Source organism: Lepisosteus platostomus, chromosome 18 (genome assembly GCF_059453375.1).
Source record: "Lepisosteus platostomus isolate fLepPlt1 chromosome 18, fLepPlt1.hap1, whole genome shotgun sequence".
NCBI lineage: Eukaryota > Metazoa > Chordata > Actinopteri > Semionotiformes > Lepisosteidae > Lepisosteus > Lepisosteus platostomus.
In genome coordinates this window covers 11893930-11908393 of record NC_142628.1, presented here as the reverse complement: position 1 = coordinate 11908393, position 14464 = coordinate 11893930, and the positions used below count along the sequence as shown (strand labels likewise).

General features: G+C 36.9%; 1 protein-coding gene across 2 annotated transcripts; it reads right to left on the bottom strand.

Annotated features, from left to right (window-relative positions):
- Nucleotides 1-1663: 1663 nt before the first annotated feature.
- Nucleotides 1664-12323, bottom strand: LOC148645671 (apoptosis regulator BAX). Of its 2 annotated transcripts, none has more exons than XM_088611330.1 (6): nucleotides 11909-12323; nucleotides 11178-11226; nucleotides 10626-10787; nucleotides 9210-9342; nucleotides 8701-8805; nucleotides 1664-3834 (listed from the first exon to the last, which is right to left on the bottom strand). In XM_088611330.1, exons 1-6 carry the CDS (start codon nucleotides 11973-11975, stop codon nucleotides 3781-3783), a joined length of 570 nt encoding a protein of 189 aa, XP_088467456.1. In that variant the 5' UTR covers nucleotides 11976-12323; the 3' UTR covers nucleotides 1664-3780. The 2 variants fall into 2 exon arrangements, with proteins under 2 accessions (XP_088467456.1, XP_088467455.1); XM_088611329.1 differs by lacking the exon at nucleotides 1664-3834 and adding an exon at nucleotides 6194-8194 and having other exon boundaries at nucleotides 11909-12318.
- Nucleotides 12324-14464: the final 2141 nt, after the last annotated feature.

Below are 14464 nucleotides of genomic sequence, written 5' to 3'. Positions count from 1 at the left end.
ATCAAAGTGTATCTGTCCTGCTATATGTCATAAGAACGTAAAGGAAAACTGTAGGTGCAATGACTCACAAGTGTTAGTTATTACTCATCAAAACTTAAAACTAAGTGGAAGAAAAGTCCACTTTTGGGGTTAGCTCCAAAAAAGTATATTTATAATAAAGAAAGGAAACCAGGCACTTCGGAATGACTGAAAAGAGGTCTGAGATGGATTTTTGAAAAATGTACAGTGTTTTTAAACATATACTGTATAAGCAAGATAGTTGTATGGTATTGATGTGCCTGTTGTGGGATCTGAACTGAAAGTGATCTACAGTAATTTGATTACTGTGTTAGCTGATGTATATCTTGACACCAGCCTCTCAATGTATTTGGTGCAAGTTAGAATATTAGTTCTGCATCAAGATTCATTGCATCAACAATAATTTTAGGTAATATGCTCTCTGTGCCTAAAGGCCTGTCACACAAGACATTATCTAGAAATTGTTTTTCAAATGTTTTTTTTAAGTCATAAATTTAAGCTTATGTACACAGGAAAAGTTTCTGTTTTATAGAATGAAAATGAGCTAATCTTTCTGTACTTATTTTGGATAAAACAATTGAGTTTGAAAATACTCAACATAAATGTCATTGACAACACACGCACATATTCTTGGTTTTCTGTAAGTGACTGCTATTAGTTTTGTGGCTTTGCTGTTATGAGTTTTAAAGCCATGCTACATCAGACAATGGTTGTCAGTTACAAATTACATTCAGCACATGATAACTGTTTTTTTTTGTTTGCCAGTGGCAAACAAAACAATCTTTGTTCTGCCTAATCATGAAACCTGCCATCAAATATTAGACGTAGTCAACTACAAGTGGGGTCAAGGTTTTGATTTGAGCAGTTGGGTTTACTCTTGAGCAGGGTTTCTCTGCATAATTATCAAGTACAGGCATCTTGAATTGTCTTCCAATCAATCTTTCTGTATTATTTTTCACGTTCTGTAGACGTGTGGTGCAATAAATTATGTACCGTATTATATATTTAATATAGTATATCACTACACTACACTATAGTGTATACAGAATATATAATACATAGCACTGCATATCTTAAAATATAGTATGTTTTATATAGTATATCACTATATTATGCAATGTAAAGCACCTGTATGTCGATGCAAACAAGCCTCAGCGTGATGCAGGGAAATAAATACCTTAAAATTCAGATTAGTGTTAGTTAACTCCTGAACCAATATAAAATGCCCATAGTTCCACTAAGGTATTAAAGCTGGATTTTTATAAAGCGCTTACAAAGTAAAATAAAGTATAGGTTGCAAAAAACTCCTAAGATGCACCTTGTTTGACTTCCATAGTAAGGAAAAATCCTGCAGGCCCGCGACATCTCAGTGTTTTCTCAAGAGAACAGGGAAGCCCCAACCTCCATTGCCACTCCAAAAAACACAGAAGAACATATGAGAGGAATACAGTTTTCCTACTGAACATGAAAGTGAAAGACAGTGGGTACAGATCACCCAAAGTATCACTCATCAAGCTATGCCTCACTTTAGAAGGGTCGCCGTTCATATGGTAGTGTTGTCTCTGCCCAGGACAGCGGGATACCCCTGTTAGTGCATGCACTAAAGTGGTAAAGTTCCAGACACTTTCATGCATTTATTGCAGGCTGAGGGTAGCCACTTTAATGTTTGAATAGTCGTGCTTTCCCATGGTAACAGACAGAAAAACAATGATTTCATCTCCCAGAACAGTAACCCAATCCATAGCGGAGTCCGAACTCAATGCCCACTCTTACCCAAAACAAAATGGAGCAGCTGTCAAAATCATAATTATTCTATTCTGACAAATTAGGGAGCTACAGCTCACTCCTAGCTCACAGCATAAAATAACTTATATTTTACTGTTTCCATGCATGCACAATTGTGTGGAAAGGGCTTTCCATGAATTCCGAACATTCTGTGAATTCTCAGTTTTCTATATAAAAATACTTGATAAGTGAATTATAAAACTATAATAAGATTTTTAACAATAATAGTTGTTCCAACATGGTAATGATCACACTATAGTGCCAAAATGGCCAGACAATAATTTAAAGAAAAAAAAAATACTCAGGCTGCCACCCATTCAAAAACCACAATCTGATTAGAAATCTGCAGCCTATCATGGAAGGCCACTGAAAAAAAACAACAACACTGAAGAAGTCATCTGTAAGACATCAGTCAAATTATGCCTGGAAAGCTTTAAAAAATTGCCTGCATTTTTTGGTTCAGGCCAAAAGCAGAAGGGTGGTCTAATAAGTACAAGGGATGTGAATTGAGTCAAGGGATGAAGTAAATGAGGTATTTTAATCCCTTCTTTAAATAGGAAAGGCACTGAAGAGGGTTTTTGTAGTCTTTGAAGATACTCTTTTTTCTAAAAAAAGGATGACTTTACTTAGACAGATGCTCTCCATTTAAGTGTGCTGCTATTGCTAGCTTTTGTCCGTGTTTTGTAGTATTATGTGCTGCACACGCAGCTTCAGGAGACTGGGACTCCAAGGCCAGCTTGCTTGTGCAGTTTATGTAATTGACTGCTCCTGTTCGTCAGTGTTTAGGAAACGAGGAGAAAGTGGATTTGAAGGCTTGCTTTCGTCACTGTCCCCCGTTCTCCTGCTGGTGTTTGTTGCTTTTTTGGGTCTGTTTGATGTCATAACACGAATCATCTCCTGATGCTGTCAGCTTGCTGGAGCACATCAAGGTTGTAATGTCAGTCTCCAGTTTAGTTCCTGTAGTTCTGAAGACCAACTGCAGGTTCCACAAGCTCTATGACGTAGACAGTGTCCAAGAACATTAGATCCTGCCTTTACAAAGAGCAACTCGTGTTAACGTCACTACAGAAATACTGTATGCATGTCACATTCTGTTTCATGTATCCAAGAACTGCCAATTAATCTCTAGAAGCTAGCACATGGTAGCTTATTCCTTTAAGGAACAACAGTAAAATTTAACAGAGCTTTTAAACATCTGTTTAATTTTTTACTTGGTTCAATAATTTATTCATTCAGATTCAATTCTATTATAATAGCACTGTTACTGAGCAGATCCTTTCTTCAAGTGAACAAAGTATTAACAAAGGATGTTTTCAAATCCTGAAGAGGAAGAGGTATCTGTTCATTTCTTTCCCTTGGCTAGCCCCTGTAAAACACAGATGCATCCCATTTTGCTTGAAACAGGACTGTGTAGGAGCAGAATAGCCTGGAGACAAAGTGCCAGTGGAAATATGAAAACAAGTCCACATAGTCTGCATGTGGCCAAGTGGAATGCCACATGCAGAATGATGACTAGCAGCAGAAGTTAAATATTTAGACTACCGAAGGGAGACTCTCACTGTGAAAGTGCTGGAACTGATAAGGCCCCATAAGATGTGCTCGGTGTTGAGCTGGGGGTGTAGCTTTATCTGTCACAGGAGGTTGCTGTGGGCTGCCACCGACAGTCTTGGACAGAAACGGCTGGGGGTCTCTCCTGCCCTGCTAGGCCACAGAGAACCCCCACCACAGCCTGTCATCACTGATCTGACAAGGCCGAAACAAGATCTAGCACCTCCTAATCGGGTGCTATCTTTAGCAGGCTAGTACATGAAAGTGTCCTGTGTACCCAGAAGAGGCAGAGACCATGCAACAGTCATCGATGACAGAGTGTCAGGAGCAATTTGTACACATCTTCTTGAGCTGGAGTGTGAGCAGCCCCAGCGAGCTTTAGTCTGGCTCTTGTGGGTTCCGAAGGGAGGTTATTTATTCAGCAGATGGTCAGAACGACATTCTCAACACTTGATGGACGGGACCTGAAGTTCTCGATGAAATCTGTTATAGAAAGGAAACGAAGGGAGCTGGTTTACTTTCACACACACATTTTGTTTACACAAATTTTGTTTTTTGAAAGTAAAAAATGTAACAAGAGGTTTTGAAGAGGTTTTCAAAGAGGCTGCAAAACCATGGCCATCTGTGAATGGAAATGTATTTCTGTTGGTGCTCAAGTTCGCTTTTGGTACATTTACATAATGCACAGGAATTAGGATATTGCACAGAAAATAACCAGAGAAGGTGGGCTAATTTCAAATGTTCTCAGGGTGTGGCACAGCATGGACCACACAAGTCCACTGAGGTTCAAACCACATAATTGGGAAGGTTATGGAAAGGATGTGATCATTGTTCTGTGTTGGTGTGGCACGCAGCTAAAGAGAAGGGTCTGCCTCACAGCTGGAGGGGAGTACGTGTATCATTCCTGTACACTATATTTCTCAGTTCTCTGTCATCATAAAGACAGAACACGTCTTCAGTGGCCGAGTAGGCGATGTTGTCTAAGTTCTAAAAATTCCACGTTTTGTTTTTGATTTCCAAAAACTATATTAAAATAAAGAAAAAAAATGATATTTTTTTAATATTACATTTGTATATGTCTTAAACTCGGAACTTTAAAATGTCAGATGTGTTTTAAGATTAGGAATTTAAACCAAGCTGAAGTACTTGATCATTCTGTGTGTCCAAGGCCACATCAACCTATATCCCTCATTTCGCTCGGTTCTGTAATATATTGTGATGCTTCTTTTGCCGGCGGTTCTGCTGTCATCACTCCAAGGCTGCAGATCACGTATTCAGCAAAATTCACACAGCTGTGCTAATAAAGAGAGGAAATAATACCCACGTAACTGGAAAAGGGGGGATGACCTATAAAATAGGGTACAAAGTCACGTCCAGGAGGCATGAAAATATTGATTTTTCTTTTTTTTCAACTCCACAAACAAGTGGGATTTAAACTCTCTTAAGCAATCGGGTTAACCAAGCTAAACTGTTAGATGGTTCTCCTTTATTAAAAACTAAAAAAAATACAAAGGTGATATTATTTGAAAACACCACTTTTCATTATCAGGAAACATTATTTTAGCTTTCGGCTTTAAAGGCAGAGCAAAACAGAAGCACTGCGCCATGCTGTAACTTACCCTTCTGTAAAATGCGATCAAACTGCTTCTCAAAAGGAAATAAATGTAGGTCACGAGGAATTGTGCCCATTCCCAAACGGAGTTTCAGAATGTGAAAAGATAAACTAAAGTTCTAAACTAAAACTTACAACTGCTGTACATTATGGAAATAAAAAAAAAACATCAAGGCATTCTGTACCCAAGTACTGTCAAAAAGTCCGCTAATTCATGTCTATGTGTCAAAAGGTATAGTATCTATTTTTTCATCTCAGACTTATTAATTATTCTCAGGACACCTAAGTACCTTAGCTAGACTATGTTATGATAGGGAAAAAAATACCACTAGGCTGTATTTTCTTCTTAGAATAACACTGATACTTTTGAAAGTGAGATAGGTAAGACCATTCAACCATCTATGCACATTTGGTTACTAGAAACTTATTGATCCCCAAATTACAGCTAGACGTTTCTTGAAGAGACTAAACAAATCAGCTTCGAAAACACAGCTTAGGAGCATGCTCCAAACATCTGTTACTCTTTCCGATGTACTGCGCCTTGCCATTTTAATTTATTGTGGGTGAAAAATGATGGATGGTCTGCTGTATGTATTTGACAGAAGGCCATGGTATTAAGTGCCAAATCAGTAATGAAGCACATGCCAAATCTCTGTGCTGGTGATTGCTTTCAGCTAACTGGAAGGAAAAGAGCGCAGAGGAAAAGCTGCTTCTTCACTTCCTCCATGCACTCTAACCTCAGCATCTGGAGGACATCAGCGTGCCACAGCGGATCGCTTGGGGTGGAGCTGAAACAAAATGCGGTTTATTTGTCAAGAATTTCATTAGACATTAAAAATACCCCTGTCTTTAAGTGAATTAGGAAAAGGAAAGATAAATCCAAATATATGCAGGGTCTTAGACTAACAAAAATCTTACGGAAAGCGCGATGGAGAAAAGAAAGCCTTACAAATTCTGAAATAATACTTTTGTATGTGCTGTGCTACATCTAGTGGTGGGTAGCGTGCATAACAGCATTTCACCTAAAACGGCAGAAGGAGAGAACTTGGGCCAGTAGAACTTCAAATTTGCAATACAGATACAATTGACAGAAAAGGATTAAAAACAAAGGGGCTAGGGTAGTACCCCAGCTTAATGTTATATACTACAGATAATAATATGAATACCTGAATCATAGCCCAGAGCACATTTCTTCATCCTCAACATAATAATGATCACAACAAAAGAAAATGTATTTAATACAGAATTTTATGTAAATAACAGGTGTAAAAACATCCTTTATAATGTAAAAGAAGAATGAGGTAAACATCAGCTCTAAGTCCAAGACCCATTACGTAACCTTGATATTGAACAACATCACTGCTCTGGTATCCCATGTAAAGATACATGCACAAACATAAAACCTTTCCACACCTATCGCAGTTCAAAAATTATTTTGTTTTATTAAGTAATACATAAACCTTTTCAGAAACTCCACACTTCCCAGCTCCTCAATTGTTTTTGCTGTTTTTTAAATACAAATGCAGCTTCTAGATGTTCTAGATATTTAGAATCCAAAACCATGTGTTTGTATTTATGTACTCAACCATGTGATAATAGAGAGACTAGAAATAAATTACTTCCCTGATGGTTTGTTGCTGCACATGAAACTTCTTTCTTGTGGCTTGAGAGGATGAGGAAGCCACTGGGGCATCAGACGGTTTACTAACTAATGTGTGAAGTGTGTTTCCAATTAAAGAAGGAAACAGTAATTTGGTGTTATAGTAAAGAATCTGTAACAGCCCCCAATTGTTTCCTAGCTTCATTGTTAATGAGCAGATGTGGAGGAGTAGCGGTAGATCAAACTAGGGGCTGTGACAGAATTCAATACTGACTGTGCTTGGAGTGCAGGAGAAGATGCTTGGAGTGTAACTGCGGGTGGGGGAGGGGTATGTCTGCATCTCAGCTGTTTAATACACACATAGAAGGAAACAAATTGACTGTAATATTTGTTTAACTGCGCAAACACCACAGTTCAGGAGCACCCAGCGTGCTGTGGGCTCCGTTTTAAAAGAAAACGGTAGCTCAATACACTGTTGGAAACCAACAGAACTAGAGGAGGTGGGAATTGCAAAGCATACGGTCAGGGAGGCTGCTGTTTCTTACACACCCTTACAAAAAACGCTGCACTTAAACTCTATGGGAACATCTAATGAGATTTTTTTTATATTTTAATGAAAAAACAGGAAATACCAGAATCGTTTAAAAGTTTCTTAGGACAATCTAAATCACAGAGCTTTTCATTATTTATTACTAAAAATCCAGTTCCAGACCCTAGGAGATAAATAATCTGAGACTTGTTAATATGGATTTGCAATAGCATTCTTACATATTATATAATGCAGCATAAAAGTGTTTCTACTTAGAGAGCAGCATCAGATTCTATTTAACATTATTGAATACAGTATGCATTTTGTACTCCTGAGGCTGACCTTAATTCCAGTAAAGAAGGAAAAAGTGAAAAATGCCTATTTTCATCAGGCTCAGAATGTGTTCTAGTTTTCATTAAACATTATAAGCATAGTTACTGTAGTAATTTAACCAAAACCAACCTTGCTAAGACAATAAGACAAACGACTAAATAAAAAATTGTAAAAGCTGTAAAAATACATTTGATTCCATTAGTTAAACTGTTAACTTTACAATAAAATAAATAATATGAAGGACCAAACTGTAAACACCTCAAAATACACACATTCCATTTCTCTATTAATACAGAAGCCTTATATATGACCACAATATATTTCCTACACTGTAAAGGTTGAAGATTATATTTAAAAGCTTTACAAATGAGCTTAATAAGGTGTCCCATCATAATAGACAACAAGATCAAAACTTCAGATTAACCAAAAAATTCAAACTGTCTGCCAGTTCCAGCTTCTATGAAGATAGTCCAATTTAAGTTATTAAAAAAAAACATTCCACAGGTTGTTAATTCCTGAGAGTTACCATTTCACAATATGACAACAAATTCCTAAATAGTTCCTTTGATCAGATTTGTCTCTGTTCTCTCCTAGCTGTCAGTATTCATGGTTCTTTAATTACATGAAATATAACCTTTTTCCACTCAGGTCTCTTTTCTAAAAATCAGCTGGACATCTTCCAGTATGCCAAGGCACCTGTGAGAACTGCAGCAGCAAATATAGCCACATTCTGCCACCTCAGATTCTGGGAATAATTCCAGACACCCTCCTGGAATAAAAGATGATTCAGTAAAAATAATTACAATGGATTATTGGCTGTGGAACAGGAGCACTACAAATGTAATGAAAAACTCTGTAGGTGAAATCGTAACATTAATTAAACATAAAACATCCTACAGTGAGTTTCATTAGTCCATCATATGTTCAATAATAAATAAATAATAATAATGTTTACTTTTACTCCTTTATATATAAATATAGACTACACTATTTGTAACATTAACCTGTGGGGCTTCTACCATATGTTTTAGTAAGACTCCTTTGCAGGCATTTCAATTTTAATTGTAACTGACCACAGTGTACTTCATACCCAAGACACTTTGAAGTTGGCAAAAGATTCCTTCCTTTTAATAATCACGTCTGCGTTGTAAACCAATAGCATCCCCACAGTCTTAATGAGCTTCCGGACATTCTGCCATCCATATGGGCAAATAGTCTCTGTGTTGGTGTCCATGTGGGTGGGCATATAAGGAAATGCACCAATTTCTTACTTACCCATCCTCCATGCTCTCTGATCCAGCGCGAGACGTGTTCTCTAATGAAATTTAATACCCAGCCAATGATCGTTTGAATAATCTCATTGCGGTCTCTTGTGATTGCCTTTTGAGATTGGGGGAAGAATGAAAGAATTATGGCTCATGAAACCAGGGTATTATTATGTGATTAATTCTGAGTCATCTTCACTAATATTTGCAAAAACACCTCAAGTTCCACAACTGTACACAATGTTTCCTTTCCTTTATGACACTTGGATAAGGACTTTAAACATCCTCAAGCCTTTACACATACATGCAAGTTTACACATGCTAAACTTGAGCAATTCCAAGAATTTATTTTCCCCTTATTCTTAGCTAGAAAATAGCTTCGTTCTCTGCATTATCCAAGATTCATTCCAAACCTGAACTGCAGTGCCTGAAAGAATACATACAGTATGTAATGTATTTAGGTGTGATGATTTTTTTTTCTTTTCTACTGCAGATAAAAATGCCCATTGAAGTCATTACCTTGATTATAAGTTTGTAAGCCAAGTGAAAAAGAGCCACCACTCGTCCCCAGTTAATACCGTCTTCAAAAATCTTCCTTGCCACAGTGAGAAACAAACTCTCTGCCGAGTCAAACTCAACCCTGCTGATAAGACTGTTAGACAGACAACATTACAGAGCACATCAGAAAAAGTCTTGATACATTTTCTTCAAAGCAAAAACATTCCATTGACTAATGGAAATACTAAATAATAAGGTTTCAGTAACCATATGAGACAGTCTGACTAGTTTAATCTGTAAGAAAATGACGGACAAATAATACAAGAAGTGTAAATAAAGATTTTTATATGTCAAAACTAAAGGAAAGTTTTACAGTTAATGTTTAATTGTTCTGGCATCTCTGTGTCACTGACACGAATGATTAGAACGTTTTTATGAGTGATAATTGTCTCCTTTTACAGTCTGAATTGTGTAATTATCAAGTTATCACTTCAGAGCGTAGAAGTAAACTATTATATTATTATATGAAATTAGAAGAGGTGCACAGAAACAGATATTACAATAGAGCCTTGATATCTAAGAATTTGACATTCGTGATTCAGTCTGGCTGACAGGGTCTTGTATGGAAGAAGGGCGGAATGGGCAGTAACCAACTTGAAGGTTGTTAACCGCAATTTGCAAATTAGTGGTGCAACAGACTAGGATCAGGAGACAAATCCAGTTAGTGAGTGGGTACCAAATGCCCACTACCCAGCATTCGCATCTCAACATGTTTTAGCTGTAACGAACGCTCCCGGTTCTGTGTTCGTGGCATGGGGAATGACAGGCTGGAGACAGCTTAACAGGTTCACTGATGGTTTTATTGTCCTTTTCATTACAGTGGGGAATGCTAAATACTGAGGCAAAGAGAGAGAGAAAGTGCAGGCATCCTCTGGATAAAGAGGAGGGATTCATGTCAATTATCTTAACTGATGACTGTTAAAATAAATGTAAGATAATGTACGTTTGTTTCTTTTACTTGCTTAATGTTATTTTAATTTACTTATAGCCAATGCATTAGTACTTTTATTATCATATAAGGGAGGGTTATGTACAGTACATTTTTTACCATATATTACATACTGTATACTGTAATACATTATGCTTTGGCATAGGGGTACACACTGTTATATGCAAATTTGTAATATTTGCAACAATTTTGGCTATTCATGATAGTTCTCTGCATCAAACCCTTAGTGAATGTTGAGGCCCTACTGTACTTCAATAAGCAAAAGGTGATTTTTAAATATAATTCTAAATTATATTTTATTACAAGCTCTTATAAGGAAGTAGTGTTTCTCTTAAGCTAATTTGAAAGCAACACTTTAAAATAATCCAGACACCCGAGCATTAGGGAAACACCACAAAAATAAAATGCAGGCTTCTGAAGAAACTCACCTTTCCAGTTCAGCATTTCTATTCAGCTCATCAGCTATTTCAATTAAATTTCTTACAATGTCTTTCACTTGACGGTCCTGTCCTTCATTTGGTCTCCCTCCTAAATCCTCCGGAGCAAGGACAAATTCTTGGTTATCCACACGAGCTGCCTCTACAACATATCTAAAAATGGAACAACAAACAAGACCAGTTAATCCAGATTCCCTTTATAATGGCAAAGTGCAGTATCTCATCCATACTTCTCATCCATCACAATAGACATCAAAGTGATATGATACAATTGCATGAATTATGTTTTGAAACAACAGGGCATACTGTAGCTATGCTAGTATAGAGCATGTTGCATAGCCTTTCTTGCAGTTTCACTGTCCATATTTTATGTGCCAGTTATTTTCTGGGCTACAGATGATGCCAATCTAAGTTTCCACTTGTTACTGGTTATTTACACATGAACAGTTAGCTGCATTCAAGTCATTAAATTGTAATCCAGTCCTGTGAAGTTGTTTATACAGTTAATCTCTTACTGATAATATGTATAGCAACACTACTTACCCTCGAAAAACAACAGCTCCTTGTTCAATGATTACATCATCAACAGTATCTGAAACAATAACAAGACTCACCTTTTAGAACATTTTAGACACAAGTTTTGTGTATGCAATTTTGTTTATTGAGATTCAGACTGCACTTTACACTGTTTTTCATAATTGCTGTACCAAGGCGAAAGCTTTTTGTTTTTCATAATTGCTGTACCTGGAACTCGTGGTGTTTTTCATAATTGCTGTACCTAAGCCTGACCTACATTCTCAGAATTGTTGTAACTAGCCCTACCCGCCATATTTGCATGGATTACAGTAGGTGTGTCTGTCAGAATGTAGTAATTAGTAGATTAAAAGTACCACGTTTATGTCAGTTAATAATTAAGGTGGAGTCACGTGTAAGAAGGTTTCAAGCAAAAAAGGTTTTGATGACTGTACATATAAGTTATGTCAAGGTATTTTTTAAAACAATATGTTCCTAGGTTACCAGTCAGGTAAACAGCTGATTTTAGCACAAATACTAAAACTAATGTAGTTGCGTTACTTAAATATCCATTTAACAGTCACACTGATAAACACAAATAAAATGTCTAACTCAAATATTTCGAAATGTAGTGGTGTGAAGTGCTTTTGGGAGAACTGTAATAGGTATGCCACAATTTATAGCAGCTCTGCTCAATATTTGCTACACGACAATCCATTTGCAAAATCCAAATGACATTTCTAAATACGTTTTTTTTTTACCTTCACCACCAACTGCTCCGTTTTCCTCTATCTCGTTACCCTGGTTGCTTCCGGTGGAATCTGCCATCGACTGTCTTAGTGAAAAAGGTAATAAATTAATAAACCCCGCAACCTTTACGGTTGAATAAAAAATTCCTTCCTGGATTGGACTTCCGAATGAGACGCCTTAAGACAGTTTGTATGTTTCAGCTGTGTACGAAGGGCATCGTGTTAAAAAGTTTGTAACTGTTTTATGTTCAAAGTTATTAAAATAATGTGTAAGTGCTATCCGAACGATAAAATGCTGATGAAGAGTAATTTAAAAGGAAAAGCAGAAGAAATCTCAATGAAAGTGAAACAAAGCCTTCTCCAGTTCGCTGATGGCACAGTAAAAACAGGTTACGGAAATGCGTCCCGCAAGTATTGCAGGAAACGTGTCTTGGTATGCGTTTCACGATCAGGTATTCCCTTGAAATATAAAGTCATAAGTTTCAAAGTTCATAGATCCACTGATACTAATCTGACTGGATATATGTTTGTGTTTGGTAGTGAACACAATCTAGCAGTTGGAGTCTACAGTAAACATCCTAAAACAATAGACTTTTCAGGATGTTTTTACGCATTCTGTTACTTAGTAACAATCCTGGAAAACAATGTTGTGAAAGCAGTACTTTTCTGTTTAAATTAAAAATAGCGAGTGTTTGATTTCATACAAAATTGGCATTTTTTTGTTCTTGTCTGCAAATGTTACTGAACGTGTTAATGCAAATGGATGTATATACATGTGATTGTTTTAAAATATTCGGAATGTATATCCATGGCATACGAAGATAATTGCTTAATCAGAAAAGCACTTAGATATCGAATTAATATAATCTTGAAAAAGGCAATTCGGTTTGAATGGTGGTCAATTAAATCAGTGCTTCAATACATTTTCTGCAAAACAGTAGATGGCGCCGAAATACCATTTCTGCTTTCTTTGGAAAATTATTAGTCTTTGAACACGTTTAATAGAATAAAGAACAATATTTCTTGAGAAGTATTTAACACACAGATCAGGTCTCTAAAATAACTTTAGGTAAACCTGAACATCTTAGATAATCCTAACAAAAAGGACGTTTTTTTCCTGCTTTGTCGGTTGTCATACCGATTCCAATTTGGTTCTACGATACTGTTAAAAGCGCACAGATAAGGTACAGCATTTTCAGCAGATCCATTTGTATTTTTAGCGTTTTTATACTATTTTATATTTTATTTAAATAGCGTAGACGCATTCTACAGCCTTTTATTAGGCACTGAAAACGTCTCTGAACTGTACTTATAAACGTGTATAATTTAGTGATTTTCCACACAGATGGAAAACAACACAAGAACACAGAATGACTCATTTCATTTGATTATAACTGCCATTTACTTTTATTTTTTTAATTATATAACAAGTCATTTTACGTGACCTGTACACTTAACATAAAACGCTATAAATTGGAAAATATCTGTTGTGGGTTGTCTCTAGCGTAATTTTATAGTATATATTTATACAATCCCATTATTTGATTATTAAAATCCACATATATATATATAACAAAAGGTGGTAATGATTGTAATTTAAAATAGCTGGTTTGACTGGCTTGTCTGATGTTTTCCTGTTATAATGACATCCAAGAATTAGATGCTTTGCGATTGTTTGAGTATTTAAGTACACTAAGGGTTGGCTCAACCCACTTTGGTTGCCTTCTGGCCAAAGAACAAGAAGGCTTGAGCCCCCCAAAATAAGCAAGTGACCCCCAAAGCAATCCATACAGAAAGAGAATGAAGGGATGTACAGGCACTGTATGGAAATGCAGATGTTGCGATAAAAAGGGAAGCAGACATGAAAAGCTGTAGGATGCCTGCTGATTAAGTAAAGAGATAGGACGCCGGACAGACCAGGGCGTTGAGGAATTGGCATCAAGAGCAGCGTGGCTGAACAAGGTTGAGCAAGGAATCTGGGGCCACTCAAACCCCAAAAGAAAAAAGTGAAGAACCAAAACAACCAATGCAGAAACTTGGAGATATGGACCTTATAATAAAGGAGAAGGCAGACATGAAAAGCTGTGGGTGCCTGCTGATTGTGTCAGGGGTAGGACCCCAGGAGATGACATCAGAAGCCACAAGGGCCCAAAGGGAGAAATCTGGGGTCGTGTTGGACACCAGGGAGCAGAGGCAGAAGATAGAGTCCCGACTAAACTAAAGAAAATGAAGGAAAGAAGAAGTCGTTTGGTCTAAAAATGCTATGAAGCACAGTCCATGTACTGGAAAACTGAATAATGCGTGAGGCAAACACAAGACAAGTAGCATCATTTCTCTTTTGTTCCATTGTTTTCGATGTTCTGCTGGTATAAAAATCCAGGCAAATGTGGAAGGCGAATGCAAAACAAGCAGCGCATTTTTCTCTTTTGTTCTGTCGTTATTTCTGCTTTCCTACTTGTTGTTTGGAGCACAGTCTACAACAAGTCTACACCTAAATGAATTAAAGAATGCAATGAATGTGAATGCAAAAGAAAAAGTGCCGTTTTTTTTTCTTGTTTTGTCTTGTTT

Excerpts from the sequence above, each read along its gene's own strand:
- LOC148645671 (XM_088611329.1), bottom strand. The coding sequence starts at position 11,975 with ATGGCAGATTCCACCGGAAGCAACCAGGGTAACGAGATAGAGGAAAAC. Across the intron at positions 8,806-9,209 it reads CTTACAAACTTATAATCAAG|GCAATCACAAGAGACCGCAA; the intron begins GTAATGACTTCA and ends CAATCTCAAAAG. Across the intron at positions 8,195-8,700 it reads TCAGAGAGCATGGAGGATGG|GAGGGTGTCTGGAATTATTC; the intron begins GTAAGTAAGAAA and ends CTTTTATTCCAG.